This window comes from Podarcis tiliguerta, assembly GCF_965153285.1.
Source record: "Podarcis tiliguerta genome assembly, chromosome: 6".
Taxonomy (NCBI): domain Eukaryota; kingdom Metazoa; phylum Chordata; class Lepidosauria; order Squamata; family Lacertidae; genus Podarcis; species Podarcis tiliguerta.
In genome coordinates this window covers 41,162,448-41,180,219 of record NC_139539.1, presented here as the reverse complement: position 1 = coordinate 41,180,219, position 17,772 = coordinate 41,162,448, and the positions used below count along the sequence as shown (strand labels likewise).

The window sequence follows — 17,772 nt, the reverse complement described above, 5'->3', positions numbered from 1 at the left end:
TATCCCGCCTTTCACTCCCTTTAAGGAGTCTCAAAGCGGCTAACATTCTCCTTTCCCTTCCTCCCCCACAACAAACACTCTGTGAGGTAAGTGGGGCTGAGAGACTTCAAAGAAGTGTGACTGGCCCAAGGTCACCCAGCAGCTGCATGTGGAGGAGCGGGGAATCAAACCCGGTTCCCCAGATTACGAGACTACCGCTCTTAACCACTACACCACACTGGCTCTCGAGCTGACAAAGCTGATGTCCAACATTATCTGGAGGGCTCCTGGTTCTCCATCCTGGATTCTGATGCTCAGAGAAGCAACCACTACCTTCAATGGCCAAGAAGGGAACTCTACGGCTCTTCCAAGGTCCAGGTTGGACTACCTACCCATTATCTCTCTAGAATGTTAGAGACACTTGCACAGCAAGCCTAAAAGGATGCAATTATGGATAAACAATGTTTCTGTCATCGGCAACTTAGTGAATTCTTTTACTAGAGAATGTTGGGGGGGCTATTTACATACTTGATTTTTGATATGTCCATGCCAAATGTATGGTAGTGGCTGCGACGACTAAATATAGGCTATATTTTAGAGCAGGGCAGAGGAACTTCTGTCCCTCAAAGGGTTGCTGGACTGCAACTCCCATCAGCTCTGGGGCACACAGCCAACAGTCAGGGTGATGGGAATTGTAGTCCAACAACTGGAGGTCCATATGTTTCAAAGCCTTCTTTCAAGGGCACTTGACTTTGATTACCAGAGGGAAAGCAGGTTTTCCGGCTATTTACTGTAGGAAGACAAATTAGAGGCTTTTAAAAAAAGTTCTTGGCCTTCATTCAGAGAAGTGATGTAGAACCTTGGGTATCCATCCCAGTCCTGAAAGCACTGCTCCAACAGATTTCTCCAAGAACTTCACACCAACCTAAAAACAACGTGAGTGCAGCTGAGGAAGAGGAACCGAAAAAGTTTCATTTTGTACTTGGATGAAAACTTACCTCGACCTCGACCAGTAGAAAAACAGCGGAATATGACCATGCGCATGTCCAGATCTTCTTGCACCCAGATCTTGTTCATTATGCGGATCATCTGCAAAGTTAGCATGTCCTGCCGGAGGTCATCTCCGCACTGTGGAGAGAGAAACAGCGCAAGGCAAGAGGCAGTACTGGAAATCAAATCCCTGCTTCCAAAACCTTTTATTTAAGTGTGGAGAAGCAATGATGTGGAGGTTCTGAAGCTATTTGGAAAGAGTTGGTTCCTGATACTCCAGACCCTGGAGGACTACTCTTTGGCAGGCAGGTTCAGGGGGAATGGGGAAAGGAGGCTAGAGGTGAAGAGAACAGCTTGATGAAGCATGGGGAATCTTTCCGGCTCCTGGGGTCAGGTCCTAGGCCTGCAGGCCAAATTTGAACCACCTGTCAATCACCTGATGTTAGGTGATTATTCACTTTGAAGTCCCAAAGTCAGCAACATGCATGCAGGCCTTATAAAATGTCCTTTGCCTGAGGCTATGGCTTTACTGCCCACCTGCTGTGGGTAGTAGAGCTGAAGCCTGCTTAACCTTGCAAATACACAAGCAGAAACGTACACTGAAATTCCTAGCCAGTGACAATGGAGCCCATTAATGCTTTTATTTATGGGTGCATAGCTTATTTTTCAAGCCTGCTTGCCACAGACTAAAAACCTCTAATCACGTTTTTAAAAAATAAAAAAAATCCGATGGATCTTAGAAGGCACAAGAAGAACTTACAATATATTGCTTGAACACCAGATCAAGCAACACTAGAATCCCTAGATCAGGGATTTGTTCAGAAGCATCTGGGCAAAGAACAACTGTAGCCATAACCAAGTAAGAAACATCACGGCTCACCTTAAAAATGACACGGATATTCTCCCCAAGAGGGTCAACATTCAGGAAGGAGAGCTTCAGGGGAACCGCATTGGAGTTGAAATAGGAACAGTCCTGCAGTCAAAGAGAGTGAGATGGGGGAGAAAGTGGTCAGAATGGCCAATGCTTTTCTCACCCTAACTGCTTGAGAAGTGGGTGTCCCCTAGCATCAACAGAAGGACTCTCGGAGAACATAGGCCTAGGACAGGGGTCAGCAAACTTACCACGCCTCGGGCCGGTGTCTCCAGCACGGATCGTGCGGTGGGCAGGAGAGCGTGTGCCCATATGCGTGCGCACGCGCTATTTCCGGCGCACTTCCGGGTCGGAGGAGCACAGGAAATAGCTTGTGCACGGGCCTCCTGCGACCCGGATGTGCACTGGAAATAACGCTTGCACATGTGCAAATAATGTTTGAGCATGCACACAAGCTATTTCTGGTGCTCCTCTGACCCAGAAGTGGGCAGCCACACAGCACAGCGCCGGTAAGAGCGGGGGGTGGCAGCAGAGGTCGCCGTGGGCCGGATAAACGAGTCCCTTGGGCCTTATCCGGCCCGTGGGCCTTAGTTTGGGGACCCCTGGCCTACGATCATGCCAGAAATACAATGTTTTCTCTCCCCCAAGATAAGGATTCCAGCTCATCCCAGATACAGTGGTACCTTGGTTTGCAAACAGTCTGGTTTGCATACATTTTGAATTACAAACACGTCAAACCCAGAAATGTGTGTCCCGGTTTGCAAACTTTTTTTAGAGGCCCCATTGGCGAAAGAGCGCCTTGGTTTACAAACGGACCTCTGGAATGGATTATGGTTGTAAATCAAGGCACCACTGTACCAGGGTTTTCTTCCTCTTGGCCTTTTGATGATGCCCTAATTAATGTGCAGTATTAATGTACAGACTCAGGAGAGATAAAAGAAAGTGCTTATTCATGTGGTGTATTAGTTAAACTATGGAACTCACTCCCACAAGGGGCGGTGATGAACACCAACTTAGATGGCTTTAAAAGAGGATTTGACAGAAATTATTTGAAACTGAAAGGTTAAGTGGTAAGGATGCTAATGGCTGGAAGCCAATCATTCCTATCCTTAGGAGCAGCTTGATTTGCAACAGAGAGGAAGCAGCTACTTTCAAATCTTGCCAATGCAAGCAGTGCAGCCAAGCCTGGGCATCTTCAGGAAGCTCAAAGTATCCAAGATGCCTGAACTTAGAGGAAGGAAGCTACAGCACACCAGAAACAGTGGTACCCACAGTCAGAGACATACCCTGGGCACAATCCCCTTCACCAGCAGGCTGGGGCTGAGCGGGAGGCGACAGGAGCCATTAACGTTGAAGAACTGCTTTACATCCTCCAGCCCCTCACGAAGGATGGCCTGAAGGAAAAAACACAAGCACAAAGTTGCTCAGCAGAGAGTACCAGGCTATTTGATCTGCTGTCTGCCCCAGGCACCTGTCCAACATCTTATGAAGCAGGTCTGGGTTTGGAACCCATCCCAAAACAGGTTGCTGCACGAGCCCATTCTTGGCATAATGTTTATATGCTGTTCCAACCCCCCCTCCACCAATGCTGAACCAAGAGCCACCCAAATTCCACATTCAATTGGGCAACTAAAGCAAATTTTGCCTAAAAGTTTGCAAATGAGGTGCCATCTTCAAATACGCAACTACTTTTTCCAGGTTCAAGGAGTACCTTCTGCTTCCAGGATTTAGGTTTGTAAACACTCCCAGAGCATTTCCAAGCACAATGCGAAGTGTTGGTGCTGACCTTTAAAGCCCTAAATGGCCTTGGCCGAGTATACCTGAAGGAGCGTCTCCACCCCCATCGTTCTGCCTGGACACTGAGGTCCAGCACCGAGGGCCTTCTGCTGGCTCCCTCACTTCGAGAAGCGAAGTTACAGTGAACCAGGCAGACGGCCTTCTTGGTGGTGGCGCCCACCCTGTGGAACACCCTCCCTTCAGATGTCAAGGAGATGAAGAACTATACAACTTTTAGAAGACATCTGAATTGGGAAGTTTTTAATGTTTGATACCTTATTATGTTCTATATTTTCTGTAAGCTGTCCAGAGTGGCTGGAGAAACCCAGCCAGGTGGGCAGGGTATAAATAAAATAATAATAATAATAATAAATAATAATAATAATAATAATAATAATAGAATTTGCAGCTTAATCTGGCACGAAGCATGACATTGGAGGTGGGAGGGGAAGAGCTTGGGCGCTAAAGGTTGTATCCAACTCAGAGTAGACTCACTGAGATTTAAAAAAGGTAAAGGTACCCCTGACTGTTAGGTCCGGTTGCGGATGACTCTGGGGTTGTGCGCTCATCTCGCTCTATAGGCCGAGGAAGCCGGCGTTTGTCTGCAGGCAGCTTCCGGGTCATGTGGCCAGCATGACTAAGCCACTTCTGGTGAACCAGAGCAGCACACGGAAACGCCATTTACCTTCCCACCAGAGCGGTACCTATTTATCTACTTGCACTTTGACATGCTTTTGAACTGCTAGGTGGACAGGAGCTGAGACCGAACAACGGGAGCTCACTCCGTCGCGGGGATTTGAACAGCGCCACCCGCGTCCCATTCATTGAGATTAGTGGACCTAAATTAACCATGTCCCTTAAATTCAGTGGGTCTACTTTGAGTTTGATTATTGCTGACACAACCTTAGGTGTTAGTTCACGTGCCATAGAGTCTGGCTACAGAACAGGGCAGTCTTAAGGTGAAACTCAAAAGCCACTTATGGAAGAAGCTGAAAACTGTAATGGCTGAATTTAGCCCAGGCCCTTGCTTCTTGCTAAGAGAGGCTGGCAATTATTTATTTAGTTCTCACATCAGCCTTTGCATTCCCAAACAAAACAGACTTTAGACGGTTCCTACAGCAGGCCTCACTAACCAGGTACCCTCCAGATGTATTGTAGCCCAAAGCTCATCAGTTCCAGTCCGCACTGGCTGATGGGAGCTGTGGTTCAGAACATTTGGGAGGGAACCAGGTTGGTGAATAGTCTCCTAGAGCTTTACTGCTTCATTCTTACTTCCCCATCACACATTCATGGGAGACATGAGGTGCTTGCAAGCACACATACCTGTCGCGATGAAGGAGCAGCTTCACGAACCTGCTGAGCCAGCTTAGCCAGGGTGTTCACTAGCCAGCACTGGCGGTCAAACTCCTCTCTCAGGCCCTTGCCACAGCAGCACAGCAGAGCTGCCAGCAGATACTGGTAACGGATGCTGAATTGAGAATCCTTAAGACCATCTTTCAACAGCCTAGAGACATGGAGACACTGTCACCAGAAGCAGTGGGTTCATGTGAAGGGCCCATCCATCCACACCAACACAAGCACAGCTAAGCAAAGTCCTTTTCCTGTCTCCTAGACAGACCAAGTCAACTTAGGAGACAGACCAAGTTTTCCTGATTAAAACCAAATTTCTTGTTTTTTAAAAAGGGGGAACCCCCCTGGATCTACAAAAATTGAAAATATAAGTTAAAGATAGCCAGAATAATGCAACATAAAACAGAGGGGGCTAAGGTTCTCGGACTCCTGAAACTGCTCCTCATGAGGACTAGAAACTTGATTTAATTTTTAAAAGGGCTTGATTTAATTGAAAGAAAGAAAGAAAGAGAGAGAGAGAGAGAGAGAGAGAAATGAAAGCGTAGAAATCCAGTTCTGAACAAAGGTATTTATGGGTGTAATGCTAAGCAATTCTTAGGAAAGAAATCATTTATTCAAAGGCTGGTAACAGTGAATGGAAGCATAATGTTCTGAACATTTTCTAGTATCTGCTAGAAAGATTCAAGCTTGATGATCATAACTTCTTCAGATTCTCTCTTTTTCTTTTTTAAAAAAACACACACCCTTGTTTCTAAATCATTCACTATGCCAACAGCACATCCACCAACATTACCAGAAAAAATAGTGAGTTATCCTCAGGTCACAGACGGCTCGCTTCATAAGAAACCGCACCAAGGGACTGTCCAGGTAGCATTCATATTTCAGAGCCTGGGAGAGAAAAGAACAAATTGGTTATTCTTTAATAGTCTGTCTTTGGGAGCATAGCTCTCGCAAGCTGGTATACAACTAAGGGAGACTCAATCAGGATGCATGTGAGTCATAAAAAAACGTAAAGATTTCAGAATTTTGTTGGCCTTTTGTTCTGTAGGAAGGAGGACCCCCTACCAATGCACTACCACAGAAAAGGCCCTGTCCCAGGGTGGAGAAACAGCTTCCACCACCATCCCTTTTGTGTATCCTGTCTGAGGAAAAACATGTGCTTTTTTCCTTTTGGCTCTAAAGCTTCAAAAGCACCCGAGAAATCACCCAAAAATCAATTAATGTAGTACTATTACTATGTTACCTCTTACATTGTGAGACTTTATTTGTTTGTTTGTTTGTTTGTTTGTTTTCTCACACAGGGTGTTGAAAACGTAACCATTTTTATGAGAACACAAATTGGGACGTTTAAAGTATGGTAGAAGAGTAAAATGTTGCCCCTGCCTTAAAAAGAATAGTAGTGATACTTCCGCTCAGCACTGCAATTGTGAGAACACCTGAGGTAAATTAGCCTAGAAAATATAGGCAAACCTTGACAACCTCAGTACAAGCATTCACCAAAAGACAGAAAAAAAATATTTCTCTACATTGCAGGCAGCAAAGACGAGAAACAAAATTATTACACTGGAGTTTTGTTTTGTTTTCTAGTAGGAATTCATCAAGGCAAAATGTTAAGATTTTGAAACAGTCCTCCCAAGACAAATCTAAACACTGCTCATTGTGAGAACAAAAACTATTTCTAATTAACTGTAGAATACAAGAGAACGAACTGAGGAACGTGACTTATGACAGCAGTCAGAAATCCTACTGGAAGGATTTGCGCTTTAAGAGTTCTTCCTCAGTATCATCCTGCTTTAATTCTGAATGCTCCACTATCTTTAGTACAGGTGAAGTGAGGCCTAGCAACCTATCCTTAGGGTATCAGAAACTGGCCATTTTACAAAGGCTTCTGAAACTCCAACCATTTGGAGAAAAACTGCTTTAGGGTTTTGCTGCTCAGGTTCTGAGCTTCCAAAGAACTAAGCCCTCTGCCACGGCAGCTGCCTCCCGAGATACAATGCTGTCTAAGCACACAAGCTACTGGCATGTGTGCTCGCAAATGGAATGTAAATATTTTTCAGGTAACATGACAATGCTATGGCTGCTCGCCTGGTCAGCACATGTGACTTACCTGTACCAGCTGGGGCAAATAATCCAGTAGCTCAGCATCAGATATGGAATCAATCCACTGCACAGCTGTCCTCCTCACCTCCTGATCTGGGAACCTGCAGCGACATATCAGGAGATTTTCACTAGAGGACAACTCCACCTCCATGTTGATAGCCACCTTTCATTATGCATAAAACTTAACAGTTCCCCTCTTTCTCTACCCAAAAATAACCTTCAAAAGCAACAGACAACAGTAAGACACATGGACAATAAAACGAACCTCCCCCAAATGCATAAAACCACCTTCACAAAATACAATTAAAAAAACCCAAAACTAGGAAGAGGACTTACGCTGCATGCAGCAGCCCAAGAGCATCTTGGTGATTCATGTGAGTCCATTGCTTCAGCAGGGCATAGATGTCAGGCAAGCAGGCCCACTCCCAGCTCGGGGCACTGGCCAGCAGCAGAGGGAGGGAGCCCGGCTGAGAGTGGCAGTAATAACGCTTCTCCCACAGCCGCTTCCGGTCGGCATCTGTTAGCCTGGGACAAGAGAATTCTTAAGATCAGTCTGGGGACACAAGGGCTATTAGCTATGGCACTTGCAAAATTTCCAGAAGCACCCAAACTGGCTGATTCTGGAAACCCGATGCTGGAACAGACACTATGAGCCTTTCTTTGACCTGATCTAGAAAGGCACTTGTGCTTTTAAGGGGACCTTATGCACATTTGACGCAGAATAAAGGCACAAGAAGAATGGGGAGGCCATTGGAAATATATTTCTGTGCAGTTTGTTTGCATGAGAGAGGGAGAGAACAGCCCATTCTCGTGCAGGACTGCCAGAGAAGAGCCTCGTGCCATTTGATCATATACTGTTTGTTCACAGGAACACAGACTGAACCTTGACTGTTCTGTGTCTCCTCACCACCACCAAATTGATGTTGCTTTGGGACTCCACCAGAGAGCAGCAAAACCACAGAAAGAGAACCGCACACTGCTTCATCTCAAACAGAGCAAGGCTGCGTGCTTCAATTACCAGTCAACCCATTTCTCTCCATGGGGAAGATGGGATCAGGTGGCTAATGGGGTGACTTGAAGCAATTCCATCCCCAGTCTAATGGGGTCAAAGGTTCTCCTGCCGCAAGAGCTAAAGGAGGAAAGGAAGTTGCGGCCCGTGATGAACGCAAAAGCCCTCAGGAAGAGGAGAACTGTGTCATCCAGACGCAGTGAAAGACCTCTGCTCTTGCTTGAGGTTCCACCTGCATCCTTTCTCCCCACCAAAGCACTGATGATTCAACATGAAGCTGAAATTTAGGGAGGAGGGGGTTAAAAATTCCTGAAAAACTATGATGCTATCTTTAAAAAAAAACAACCCTAGACTTGATAGCACAACAGTCTGGCAATAGCTAAAGGAAAGAATGAACTTAGTAGTGCTTAATTTCGAGAAAATGAGGTAATGAGACTCAGAAAGCACATTCTCTGATCCAGATGTTCTGCCTACCAACCAACCCTGGCCAACCACAGATGATTGGCAATGAGCTAATAATAGACAACGATGAGACACTATTTCTTTACACGTTTCAAAGTGAAGCCCTGCACTGAAAACAGGGATTATGGACAGGAATGTGTGCAGACGAGGGTGACCAGGATGATAAAGGGTCTGGAAAGCAAGCATTATGAGGAATGGCTGAGGAAGCTGGGTATGCTTAGCCTGGAGAAGAGAAAACTGAGAGTTGATACAGCAGCCATCTTCAAATATCTGTCACATGGATGATGGAGCAAGCTTGTTTTCTGCTTTGGAGGGTAGGACTTGAACCAATGGATTCAACTTACAAGGAAGAAGATTATGACAAAACTTTAGGAAGAACTTTCTGATGGTGAGAGCTGTTTTGACAGTGGAATGGTCTACCACCAAAGATGGTGGACTCTACTTCATTGGAGGTTTTGAAACAGAAGTTGGGTGGCCGCATGTCAGGGATTCTTTAGCTGTGATTCCCTCCAACTGTAGAGTTCTATGATTCTACGGCTAAGCCCTGGAAATGATGCTTGCCCCTCTGTGGCTCAGGCTCCAGCTAGAAAATTAGCTAGCACTGATTTTGTTCGGTGCCTCAGGGGTATTTCCATGTTGAAGGTCAATGCAGCTCATGGGGGCAGCTCAGGGGGAAAAGGTCAAAAGTGAGGGGTATGAAAGAGATCTTTTAAGGCAGTCAGTCTTAAAGAGAGGCGGGGGGGGGGGACTGAGCAGGACTCGTACATGCAGTTCAGGACTGCAAAAGGGTAAGTGGTGGAGAGGAGAGAGATTTGGAGGCCTGTTGTGTTCAGGGAAGGTAAAAGGCCAAGATTTGAGGAGCAACTGGAGGTGTCCTGAACTGGAATAGAACAGGGAGGAGTTGCAGTATAGGGGGGAGGGGGGAAAGAACAGAAGGCCAAAGAAAACAGAATAGCTTGGAGAGACAAGAGTAGAGTAAAACAAGGTGCCTGGAAGCCACATGCCCAATCCCAAATCTGTTGGAGTGGCTGCTTAGTGGTGAGCAGCCATTGCGCCAGTTACTAATGACTTGGTGTGTTCCAGTGTTGAGCTTTTGCATTGAAAGCCATTTCCCAGGGACTGACAGTGCCTCTGAGCTGTCTTGGCAAGGCAGTGAGAGGAAAACTGAATCACACAGAAGAATTGGAGGGAGACCAGGGTTGGTTTTGTGAGAGGCCAGAGCTAGGATCCAGGGCCATCAAGATCAGCCCAGCCGCAGTGCTAGAGGAATAACAGGGAGGGGCTGAATGTCCGGATGCTGGCAAAGCAATATGGCCAAGGCACTCGCATAATAGGGCTAGCTCCATTCCCACAGGTTTCCTTAAGCCACCTCCAGGAAATACATTCACTCACTCAGGCCAGAACAAAAATGAAGGAGAGTGAAAAGCACATGAGAACTTCCCACCGCAGCTGTGACCCAGAGCAGACAGGAAGGGAAGTGGCACAACCTACTGTACAATGCCAGGAAGGGATGGTCTGCCCCTACCAAGCACCGAGAAAATGCTGCAGAAAGCTTTCTTGCTTTCAGCCTTAGGAGGGGAAAGGGTGAGGGCAGCCTCACATTGGACCTATTTATATACTAATATGTTCAGAACAAAGAGCAGGATTGGAGGTAGCCAATAAATTGAAGGCGATGACCCCAACCACCCAGAAGAAAACCCTTCAAAGAAAAACACTACAGCTCTATCTGGGCTTATTAGCTGCTTGTTACCAAAAAAGTTATCCAAGCAATTTACAATATATTGGCCACTTTTGCATCCAAGTGGTATATAAATTAATCAAGTACTTAAGATTTACACTCATATATGCTATACCATACTTAAAGAAGAATCATATAAACATGAACAATTTCTCATTCAGAAAACAGCCCTCCCACTACAACAGCAAGTGTTAGACGCACACCAACAACAAAATCAATTAACTCCATCAAAGGCCTGCGAAAAGAGGTAGGTCTTTACCTGGCACCCAAATGATGCCAAGTGAAGGCACCGGGTAGAAGGTGAAAATCAAAACTTCCCCCTATTTTAATGTCGAATGCCTTGGTACTCGGATGTTTTGGCTCCCAGAATGGATTAAGTTCGACAACCAAGGTACCACTGTACTTTAAGAGTTAAGAGCAGCACCTGCTTTCATATTAAGACCTTCTTTCTGAAATTGCCCTCCTCTGTTCACTTTTTATGGCACGTTCAGACAATGTAATTGTCCATCTACTGCATTTCAATGTCCCTCAGTGTTTTGCAAACCTGACCTATGACTATTTTGGCTAATTTAAATGCAATTACCATAGCAGCCTGTCCTGGGTGGACTAAGTGCTATTGAGGCTCTTAAAGCCCATGTGCCTTTAATTAAGAACTCCCTGCATGCAGGCTCAGCCTATTATAGGAGAACCTGGGCCAAAGAGAACAGCATTGCTAGATTATATAGTGCTAGTTTATTAAGTGCTTGTATGGAATCTCTGCTTTAATTCTACTTCAGGCTAATTACAGGAAAGAAACACTAAAGGGATCAATTATGGAAGCAATCAGTGTTAATGTTGTTAATAACATATCAAGCGGTTACAGCAGTCCTTACTGGCTCTTGTGGCATTTGAGTTTTGCCACTCATATTCCAAGTCATCTAAGGTTTTAGCCATAGAGATTCCCAGGATGAGAACAGCATTACAGTGGATCCAGCCTCCAGTTTTATAGCTGTTTTCTACTTGTGTTTCAATGCTACCTGGTTTTTAACTGTACATTTTATAGTGCGTTAAATGTCTCATGGGGCCATTTTCAGGGTCAATTAAACAAAACTTTTAAAAAATGGAATAAACTGTGGGGGCAGGCTGCCCCTCATTGAGCAGATTATAAACTAGAAAAACCAAATAACTTGTTCAAGGCTATAATGGAAGTATTTGAAACCCTTCCTTATCTACAGTATTTCCTTGAACATTAATCCGTAGACCTTTCTCCACAATCTTTTCATCAAGTTTAATAGGAACAAGGAAGACTCTGAGGTGATTGCCTATTAGTGTTAGATTCCCTTCTATTCTCATTTGTGTTTAGATCGAAACCACCTCTGCCAGTTGGAGACTATTTGTGGAGGAAACAGATTTATTTAGATGATAGTCTCAGTACCCAGCAGGGCGGTCAGTAGTCATGAAAGTACATTGCTAGCAGAGAAACATATGCTGAACAAGTTTGGATGAAGACTGGATGCCTGGGCATGATTACAGAGCAGACTATGTACAAAGTACTTTGAGCACTCGCCTCAGAAAGTGATGGAAAGAGAGAGGGGCAAGCGCTGGAGATTAGAAGCCTAGACAACATGCGAGGCAGATCCCACAGAAAGAGGGAGGGAACATAATGTATGTGGCAGCAAAAGCGATTATATTAAATGGGGGGGAGTAGAAGCAGAGGGGACCAGCCTGGTAGGAACCATTTCACCCCTTAAACCAAGGATGGGGAAGAGCTTTGGCCCTCTAGATGTTGTTGGACTCCAACTCCCATCAGCCCCAGCCAGCATGGCCAATGGTCAGGGATGATGGGAATCATAGTCCAGCAAATATCTGGAGGGACCCCTGCCTATTACCCCTCCGAGATGTTCAACTCAGGGCCATCAAAAAGTGTCAGTGACCAAGAATCTCTCCCCTGATACAACAATGCGTCCAGGCACACTCTCCATCCTCTCACCAATAAAGCGATTCCTTCTGCATCACCTCCTTCAGCTTCCGCTGGTCTCCCTCAAAGAGGCTGCTGAAGTTGTACTGGGGACTGAAATCGGCTGCCGGTGGACTGGTAAACTTGACTTCAAATGCTGAACTGGGGAAGTCAATCTGCGAAAGGTAGGGAGACAAGAACGGCCTTTTAAGCGCATACTTACTGCCACCCTGAAAGGGCAGATTGATACCGGGGATGCCTTATCCCACTATCAGCACATGGAAGTAGCCTGAAAAGGAGTCCTGCACCTGAGCATCCTATTATTCATCACACAGAATATGACACATTGCACAGAAGTAGGAAAAGCAGACACAATAATGAGTCACACTGCGGTCCCAGCTCCATCGCATCTGTGGAATGGACAGACCTACCAACCAGCCAAGAAATTATGAAGACATTTGTGTAGTCATATTTTTATTGTAATGAAAGCAGTATGTCTTCTCTTTCCATTTTTCTGCCCACACCATTCAGAACTACTGTGGGGGGCTGTGCATTCACCCTTTTGCAGGGTGTAATGTGTATGCAGACCTGCACATTCCCCCAAGTCACAGGGTACACCGTACAACTGACCGTACCTTGCCACCTACTGAATACTGGAGCCCTTTTCTTCTGGGGCACTACTTGATATGCATTGCCACTTGGGCAGCTGCTGCCCATATTGAATTCCAGACCACCCTGTTGGCGGTTTCAATTCTCACATGCTTTCCTTTAGCAGGTTTTCCTCGTAGCTCTAAACAATGTTCCTGCAACAAAGACGTCCAAATGTGTATTGGGCTGTAGAAAAGCTGCGAGGGTGATGTGAAACTAAGTTTCATGGGGATACTTTCTGGGCAAGAAGGCCAAAGAACAGATCAGGAAGCGGAACTGACCGGGGTTTAAGGCCAAATCACACAGCCCTTTAGCCTGGCCACATCTAGGTCACTGGGGAAGTGGCAAATACTGAATCATCTGGCTGTTCCACCAAACACCATGTGCTCAGGTTGTGACTCACCACACCATCCCAAAACTTCCAAAATCAGCTGAATACCGGTGTGCCCAAACCAATCTGGACTCTGGGTGGAATGATCAGATTATGTGTTTGGCTCTGGATTAAACACCCAAATGCACAGAGCTGGTCCTTTCGTTTAACCTTCCTTCTTTCGGATGCCATGAGACACCAAGAGCCACCACAAGGCATGCACTATCCCTGGCTTCTTTTAGGCAGACAGCACAGGCATTAGACTGGAAGTGAGGAGCCTGTACTCTCCATGTAGTGCAGGACTGCCACTCCCATCAGACCCAGCCAAGTGTAGCCAGGGAGGATAGGAGTTGCAGTCCGACCCCTTCTTGAATTAGATACTCACTGTCCATGCTTTAGAGTGGCAGCAATTTGCTGACCTCCATATTGCTTGGGGAAGCCCTATATAAGCCTATAGTGTATCAAGGTTTGGAGCCATGGATGAGTTTAACAGGACATTTCCTTGAAATCTTTCAAAAGGAAAGATGGAAAATGAGCTCAGTCTTTCTTGAGCCTTAGAAAGTCGCAACCACACCCAGCTTTGGACTGGAAAAGCCACGATGGGATGGGATGCAATGGCGCCACCGGCAATGTGCATCATTTACTCAATGGTCCTTAGCAGCAGCAGCAGCAGCGTTTAGGGGATTACCGGCAACAGCTTGAATTTAAAATGAATAAATAAACAAAACTCGATGGGTTTGTAAGTGGCTTTGGAAAAGAAAAACCAGTCGTTTGGTTGCGTGCCAAAGAAATCAGTCCCATACAAGCAGGTCGGGGAACTGCAACAGAAGGGAAGGGAGGCTAGGGAAGGGAAGTAATTGAAGCTCCAGCAGGGCCTGGTTTGGATGCTTAGTAATAATCCTTCTGCTCGCTTAAAATCAGCAGGGAAGGAGGATAGTGCACACGATATGACCCAGGGGAGAACCTCTCCAGACCCAGCCCAGCTGGATCCAGCTCCCCACCCCCTCCCGCTGCCAAATCTCCACTTCATCGGCACTGGCCTCTCCCTCCATTCCTTCTGTCCACACCCTAAGCAGCAGGCTTGGGGTCCTGCCATCTAGCTTCAAAGCCAAAAGGATATTAGCAAGTGCAGGGGAGGGGAGGGGAAAAGAAGACCGAAATGAGCGAAAAGGAGGGGGGCGGGGAGACATTGAAGCCAGAGGAGAGACAGATAGAATAGATGAATCCAAGAAAGAAAGAAAAATAGAGAATGGTATGCTTGTGTTGGGACTAGGCAAGTGCTTTGGGTCACAGATCTACTGCAACTCCTTAGCTCAAGGATTTTCAGGGTGCCAAGGCCCAGAGAGACAGAGCTTCCCAAAATGGCAGTATCAGGTTGCAATCTTAAGCCCCACTGAATTCAATTGAACTTACTTCTGAGTAGACATTGTTAGGACTACAGCCTATGCAAAATCAGGCCTCCATAAGTCACCTTTCAGTCACTTTCCCCTTTACAACAAAAAGTCCTGTAGCACCTTAAAGACTGGCATAATCATTTTGGGGTTAGAATTTACTAGAGGACAATCTCATACATCCAAGCACTAGGCTTATTCGGAGAAAAGTTCTCCCTATCCCATTTTTTACCAGATCAACCAAAAACTGGAATCCAAGCCTTTTCAGAGAATCGTCTTATCACAGAATTGCACAGTTTATAATTTACTTCAAATATTTGTACAATGAATGAATACGCAACAAATAAGTAGTTGTAGCAAGGAATCCAATGTCATTCACAGTAGCTGTTAGGAAAATGCCATTTATTCCACCACCAACCAGCCTTGGCTAGTGAGAAAGTGTCATTTATCCCCCTCGTAGCAACTAACGACTGTGACTTGAAGTGGCCATTACACCACAGCTAATAAGATGTGCCTTCTTCCTTCCTGTTTGCACCGTTTTATGAATTTTTTCAAAGGATTATATGTGCTTTTAAATATATAAGGCTGAGTTGCCATTGCTGTAGTGCTTCAGTACATGAACCCTCCCTTCAACAGAGAATGAATAATAATAATAATAATAATAATAATAATATATTTATACCCCACCCATCTGGCTGGGTTTCCCCAGCAACTCTGGGTGGCTCCCAATAGAATATTAAAAACACAATAAAATATCAAACATTAAAAACTTATACATATGCTATGACTCCCCATAGCAATCTCCTGCAATGCCATTACCTTAAAAACAACTAAACACCCCCCCCCCCTTTCCAATAGTGGAGTGCCTCTCTCCCCCTGTTCAGAAAAGTCTATTCCCCTTCTCAATCTTTTATGTGCCACTCTCGATATTGTGCCACTCTCAGTGGATTGGGACTAATACTAATTGGGACTATTACTAGCCCCAATTATTTTGCCATTGCTTGGATAAGTCCATAAATCAATACAGCCCTATCCTGATACTAAGTTCAGCACATAGTGGAATAAGAGCTTAAGCTAAACCTTTCAGTGAGTAGTGCTGGATCCCCACTCTCAAGAGGCAAACAATAAGAGCCACAAACAAAGTACATTAGGGTTGTCTATGTGTGGTGACAGAGCCCAAGGAAGAGACTTACCTGCAGAATAACACTGTCAGGCTGGTTGAAGTTGGGAGCACTTGACCTGGCACTAGACGGGTCTTGAGTCGCTGGCCACAAACCCAGGAGCTTCCGTCCACAGGTCAGGACCCTGCACGGATGCACACGCAGAAGAAAAACAGACATTAGCACCAGATTCAGGCTCTAGTAGTAGTTAAGAAGACCCAGTTAGCAAAAGCAGAGCCAACAAAAAAACAATTATCAAAGCAAATCACCCCACAGAACATTGGGGTTGTTTTCTGTTACCACACTCCATTGCTTAGCTATCTGGAAGAAGATGGCTGGACTGACGAACCCTGAATTGCTCCTCTTAGGACCTCTCTCTACAAATTAGGGAGGGTCAGCTCCTGAATTTCTCTCTCTCTAGCCACTATATGATCCTGCTCACATGATCACTCAAGACCCTTTCGCTGGCCTGCTTTCCTGAGCAGTTGCCTTTTTCTTAAAAGGGGCTATTAGGAACAGAGTGACCTTAAGCACCAAGCATGTAATAGCCCACAACTCTATTCAATCCCCTGGGTCACTTATGGTCTGCAAATCTGATTCTATTCACTGAAGACTTAATCAAGGCCAGGGTTTCCTCTCCCACTACACTACACATGTGCAATTGGAACAGAACAGAAATTGACTAGGACGACTGACTAGGAAGCTACTGCTGCTGTTAGATGACGACTGTGATCAACTCATGCCTTGCTCAGTAACGGCAGACCTGTGCCTGTTGCAGTTCAGGGACTTTTGCGCCATATTGGCCTCACCATGTGCCATTTCCCCCACTTGCACCAGCATATCTGGATATGTGTGCATATGTCCCTTGTCAGCTGAGGACAACGCTTCATGCAACTGATGAAGTGGCCGCTAGTTGACAAAAGACTCTTCTTTTGCATTTGATCTAACAGGCTGACACGGCCTGCCCCTTTGGAACGCATCCCAAACAGATGTCCCGGAAAGCTACACTGCTTATTCTCTCCCGAGCAACTCTCCCACACAGAAGCAGGCACACGTACTGCCGGAAGTTGAAGAGCGGTGTGGTGACCCAGCCCAAAACCTCTGGGACCCGGCGCTGCTTGTTGGTCTCGGAAGAACTCCCGGGAGGCGGGATTGGAATGGCATAGAGCGTGGCTGTCAGGAGAGTCTCTCGCGGGAGGCGATTCACTTGGACCGGGAAGCAGATTCTGGAAGAAGTAGAAGCCAATGAGCAAGAACGACAGCTTAACATCCATTTCCCTCGAAGAAGCAACTATCTAATAAAATAACTTACACTACAGCGCAGCCTTCAACAACTTGGTACCTTCCAGATGTATTGCACATGTACTTGCTGGGGCTACTGGGAGTTGCAGCGACAAAACATCTGTAGGCCATCAGGCTGGAGAAGGCTGTGCTGCTGCATGGTTAGTACGCAAAGTCTTTGAGGAGGGGGCGGTGGAATTATGCCATTTGCTATGAGGTAAGTGACGGTGGTTTCCATTTGACTGGTTCTGAGCAGACACTGAAAGACAGTGCCAAACATCAGTGGCTGAATCAGTGTATTTCTGGCATAAATCCAGCACTTGCTAAGATTCGGCCACATAAGACCTTGTTTCACCCTGTAGGAAGGTTGTGCACTTCAGCCAGTTTTGAGCCAGTGCTTCTTTCCTCCTTTCCCTCGCTTGCATTTGCATTCAAGGCCCAATTGCAAAAAATAAAAATAAAAATGCAAAGCATCCAAATGTATGACAAACACAATAAATTACTGCTCAGAATTGGATCCATGTGTGTGTGCATGCAGACTCACACATACCGTACATAAATGAAAGATACAAAGAGAGTGCGACTTGTGTAAATGTGTCATTTTGTTATCTCTTTTCCACAAGGAAACCTATTTCTACTGCCTTAATCCTACAGCTATAGGGACACCGGGCCTAGTGTGCCGCCATCAACATTCGTTTTCTCTGTCTG

At 45.8% G+C, this 17,772-nt stretch overlaps 1 protein-coding gene across 2 annotated transcripts in view; it reads right to left on the bottom strand.

Annotated features, from left to right (window-relative positions):
• PIK3C2B (phosphatidylinositol-4-phosphate 3-kinase catalytic subunit type 2 beta) overlaps window positions 1-17,772 on the bottom strand; it is an 87,718-nt gene that overhangs the window by 11,313 nt on the left and 58,633 nt on the right. For both annotated transcript variants that reach the window (XM_083445438.1, XM_083445439.1), the window contains exons 13-22: window positions 16,842-17,009; window positions 15,817-15,928; window positions 12,248-12,390; window positions 7,406-7,594; window positions 7,077-7,170; window positions 5,760-5,854; window positions 4,940-5,120; window positions 3,127-3,234; window positions 1,850-1,942; window positions 978-1,107 (exon numbers count right to left, since the gene is read on the bottom strand). In XM_083445438.1, coding sequence (XP_083301564.1) covers window positions 978-1,107; window positions 1,850-1,942; window positions 3,127-3,234; window positions 4,940-5,120; window positions 5,760-5,854; window positions 7,077-7,170; window positions 7,406-7,594; window positions 12,248-12,390; window positions 15,817-15,928; window positions 16,842-17,009 — 1,313 coding nt within the window. The remainder of the gene's footprint in view (window positions 1-977; window positions 1,108-1,849; window positions 1,943-3,126; window positions 3,235-4,939; window positions 5,121-5,759; window positions 5,855-7,076; window positions 7,171-7,405; window positions 7,595-12,247; window positions 12,391-15,816; window positions 15,929-16,841; window positions 17,010-17,772) is intronic.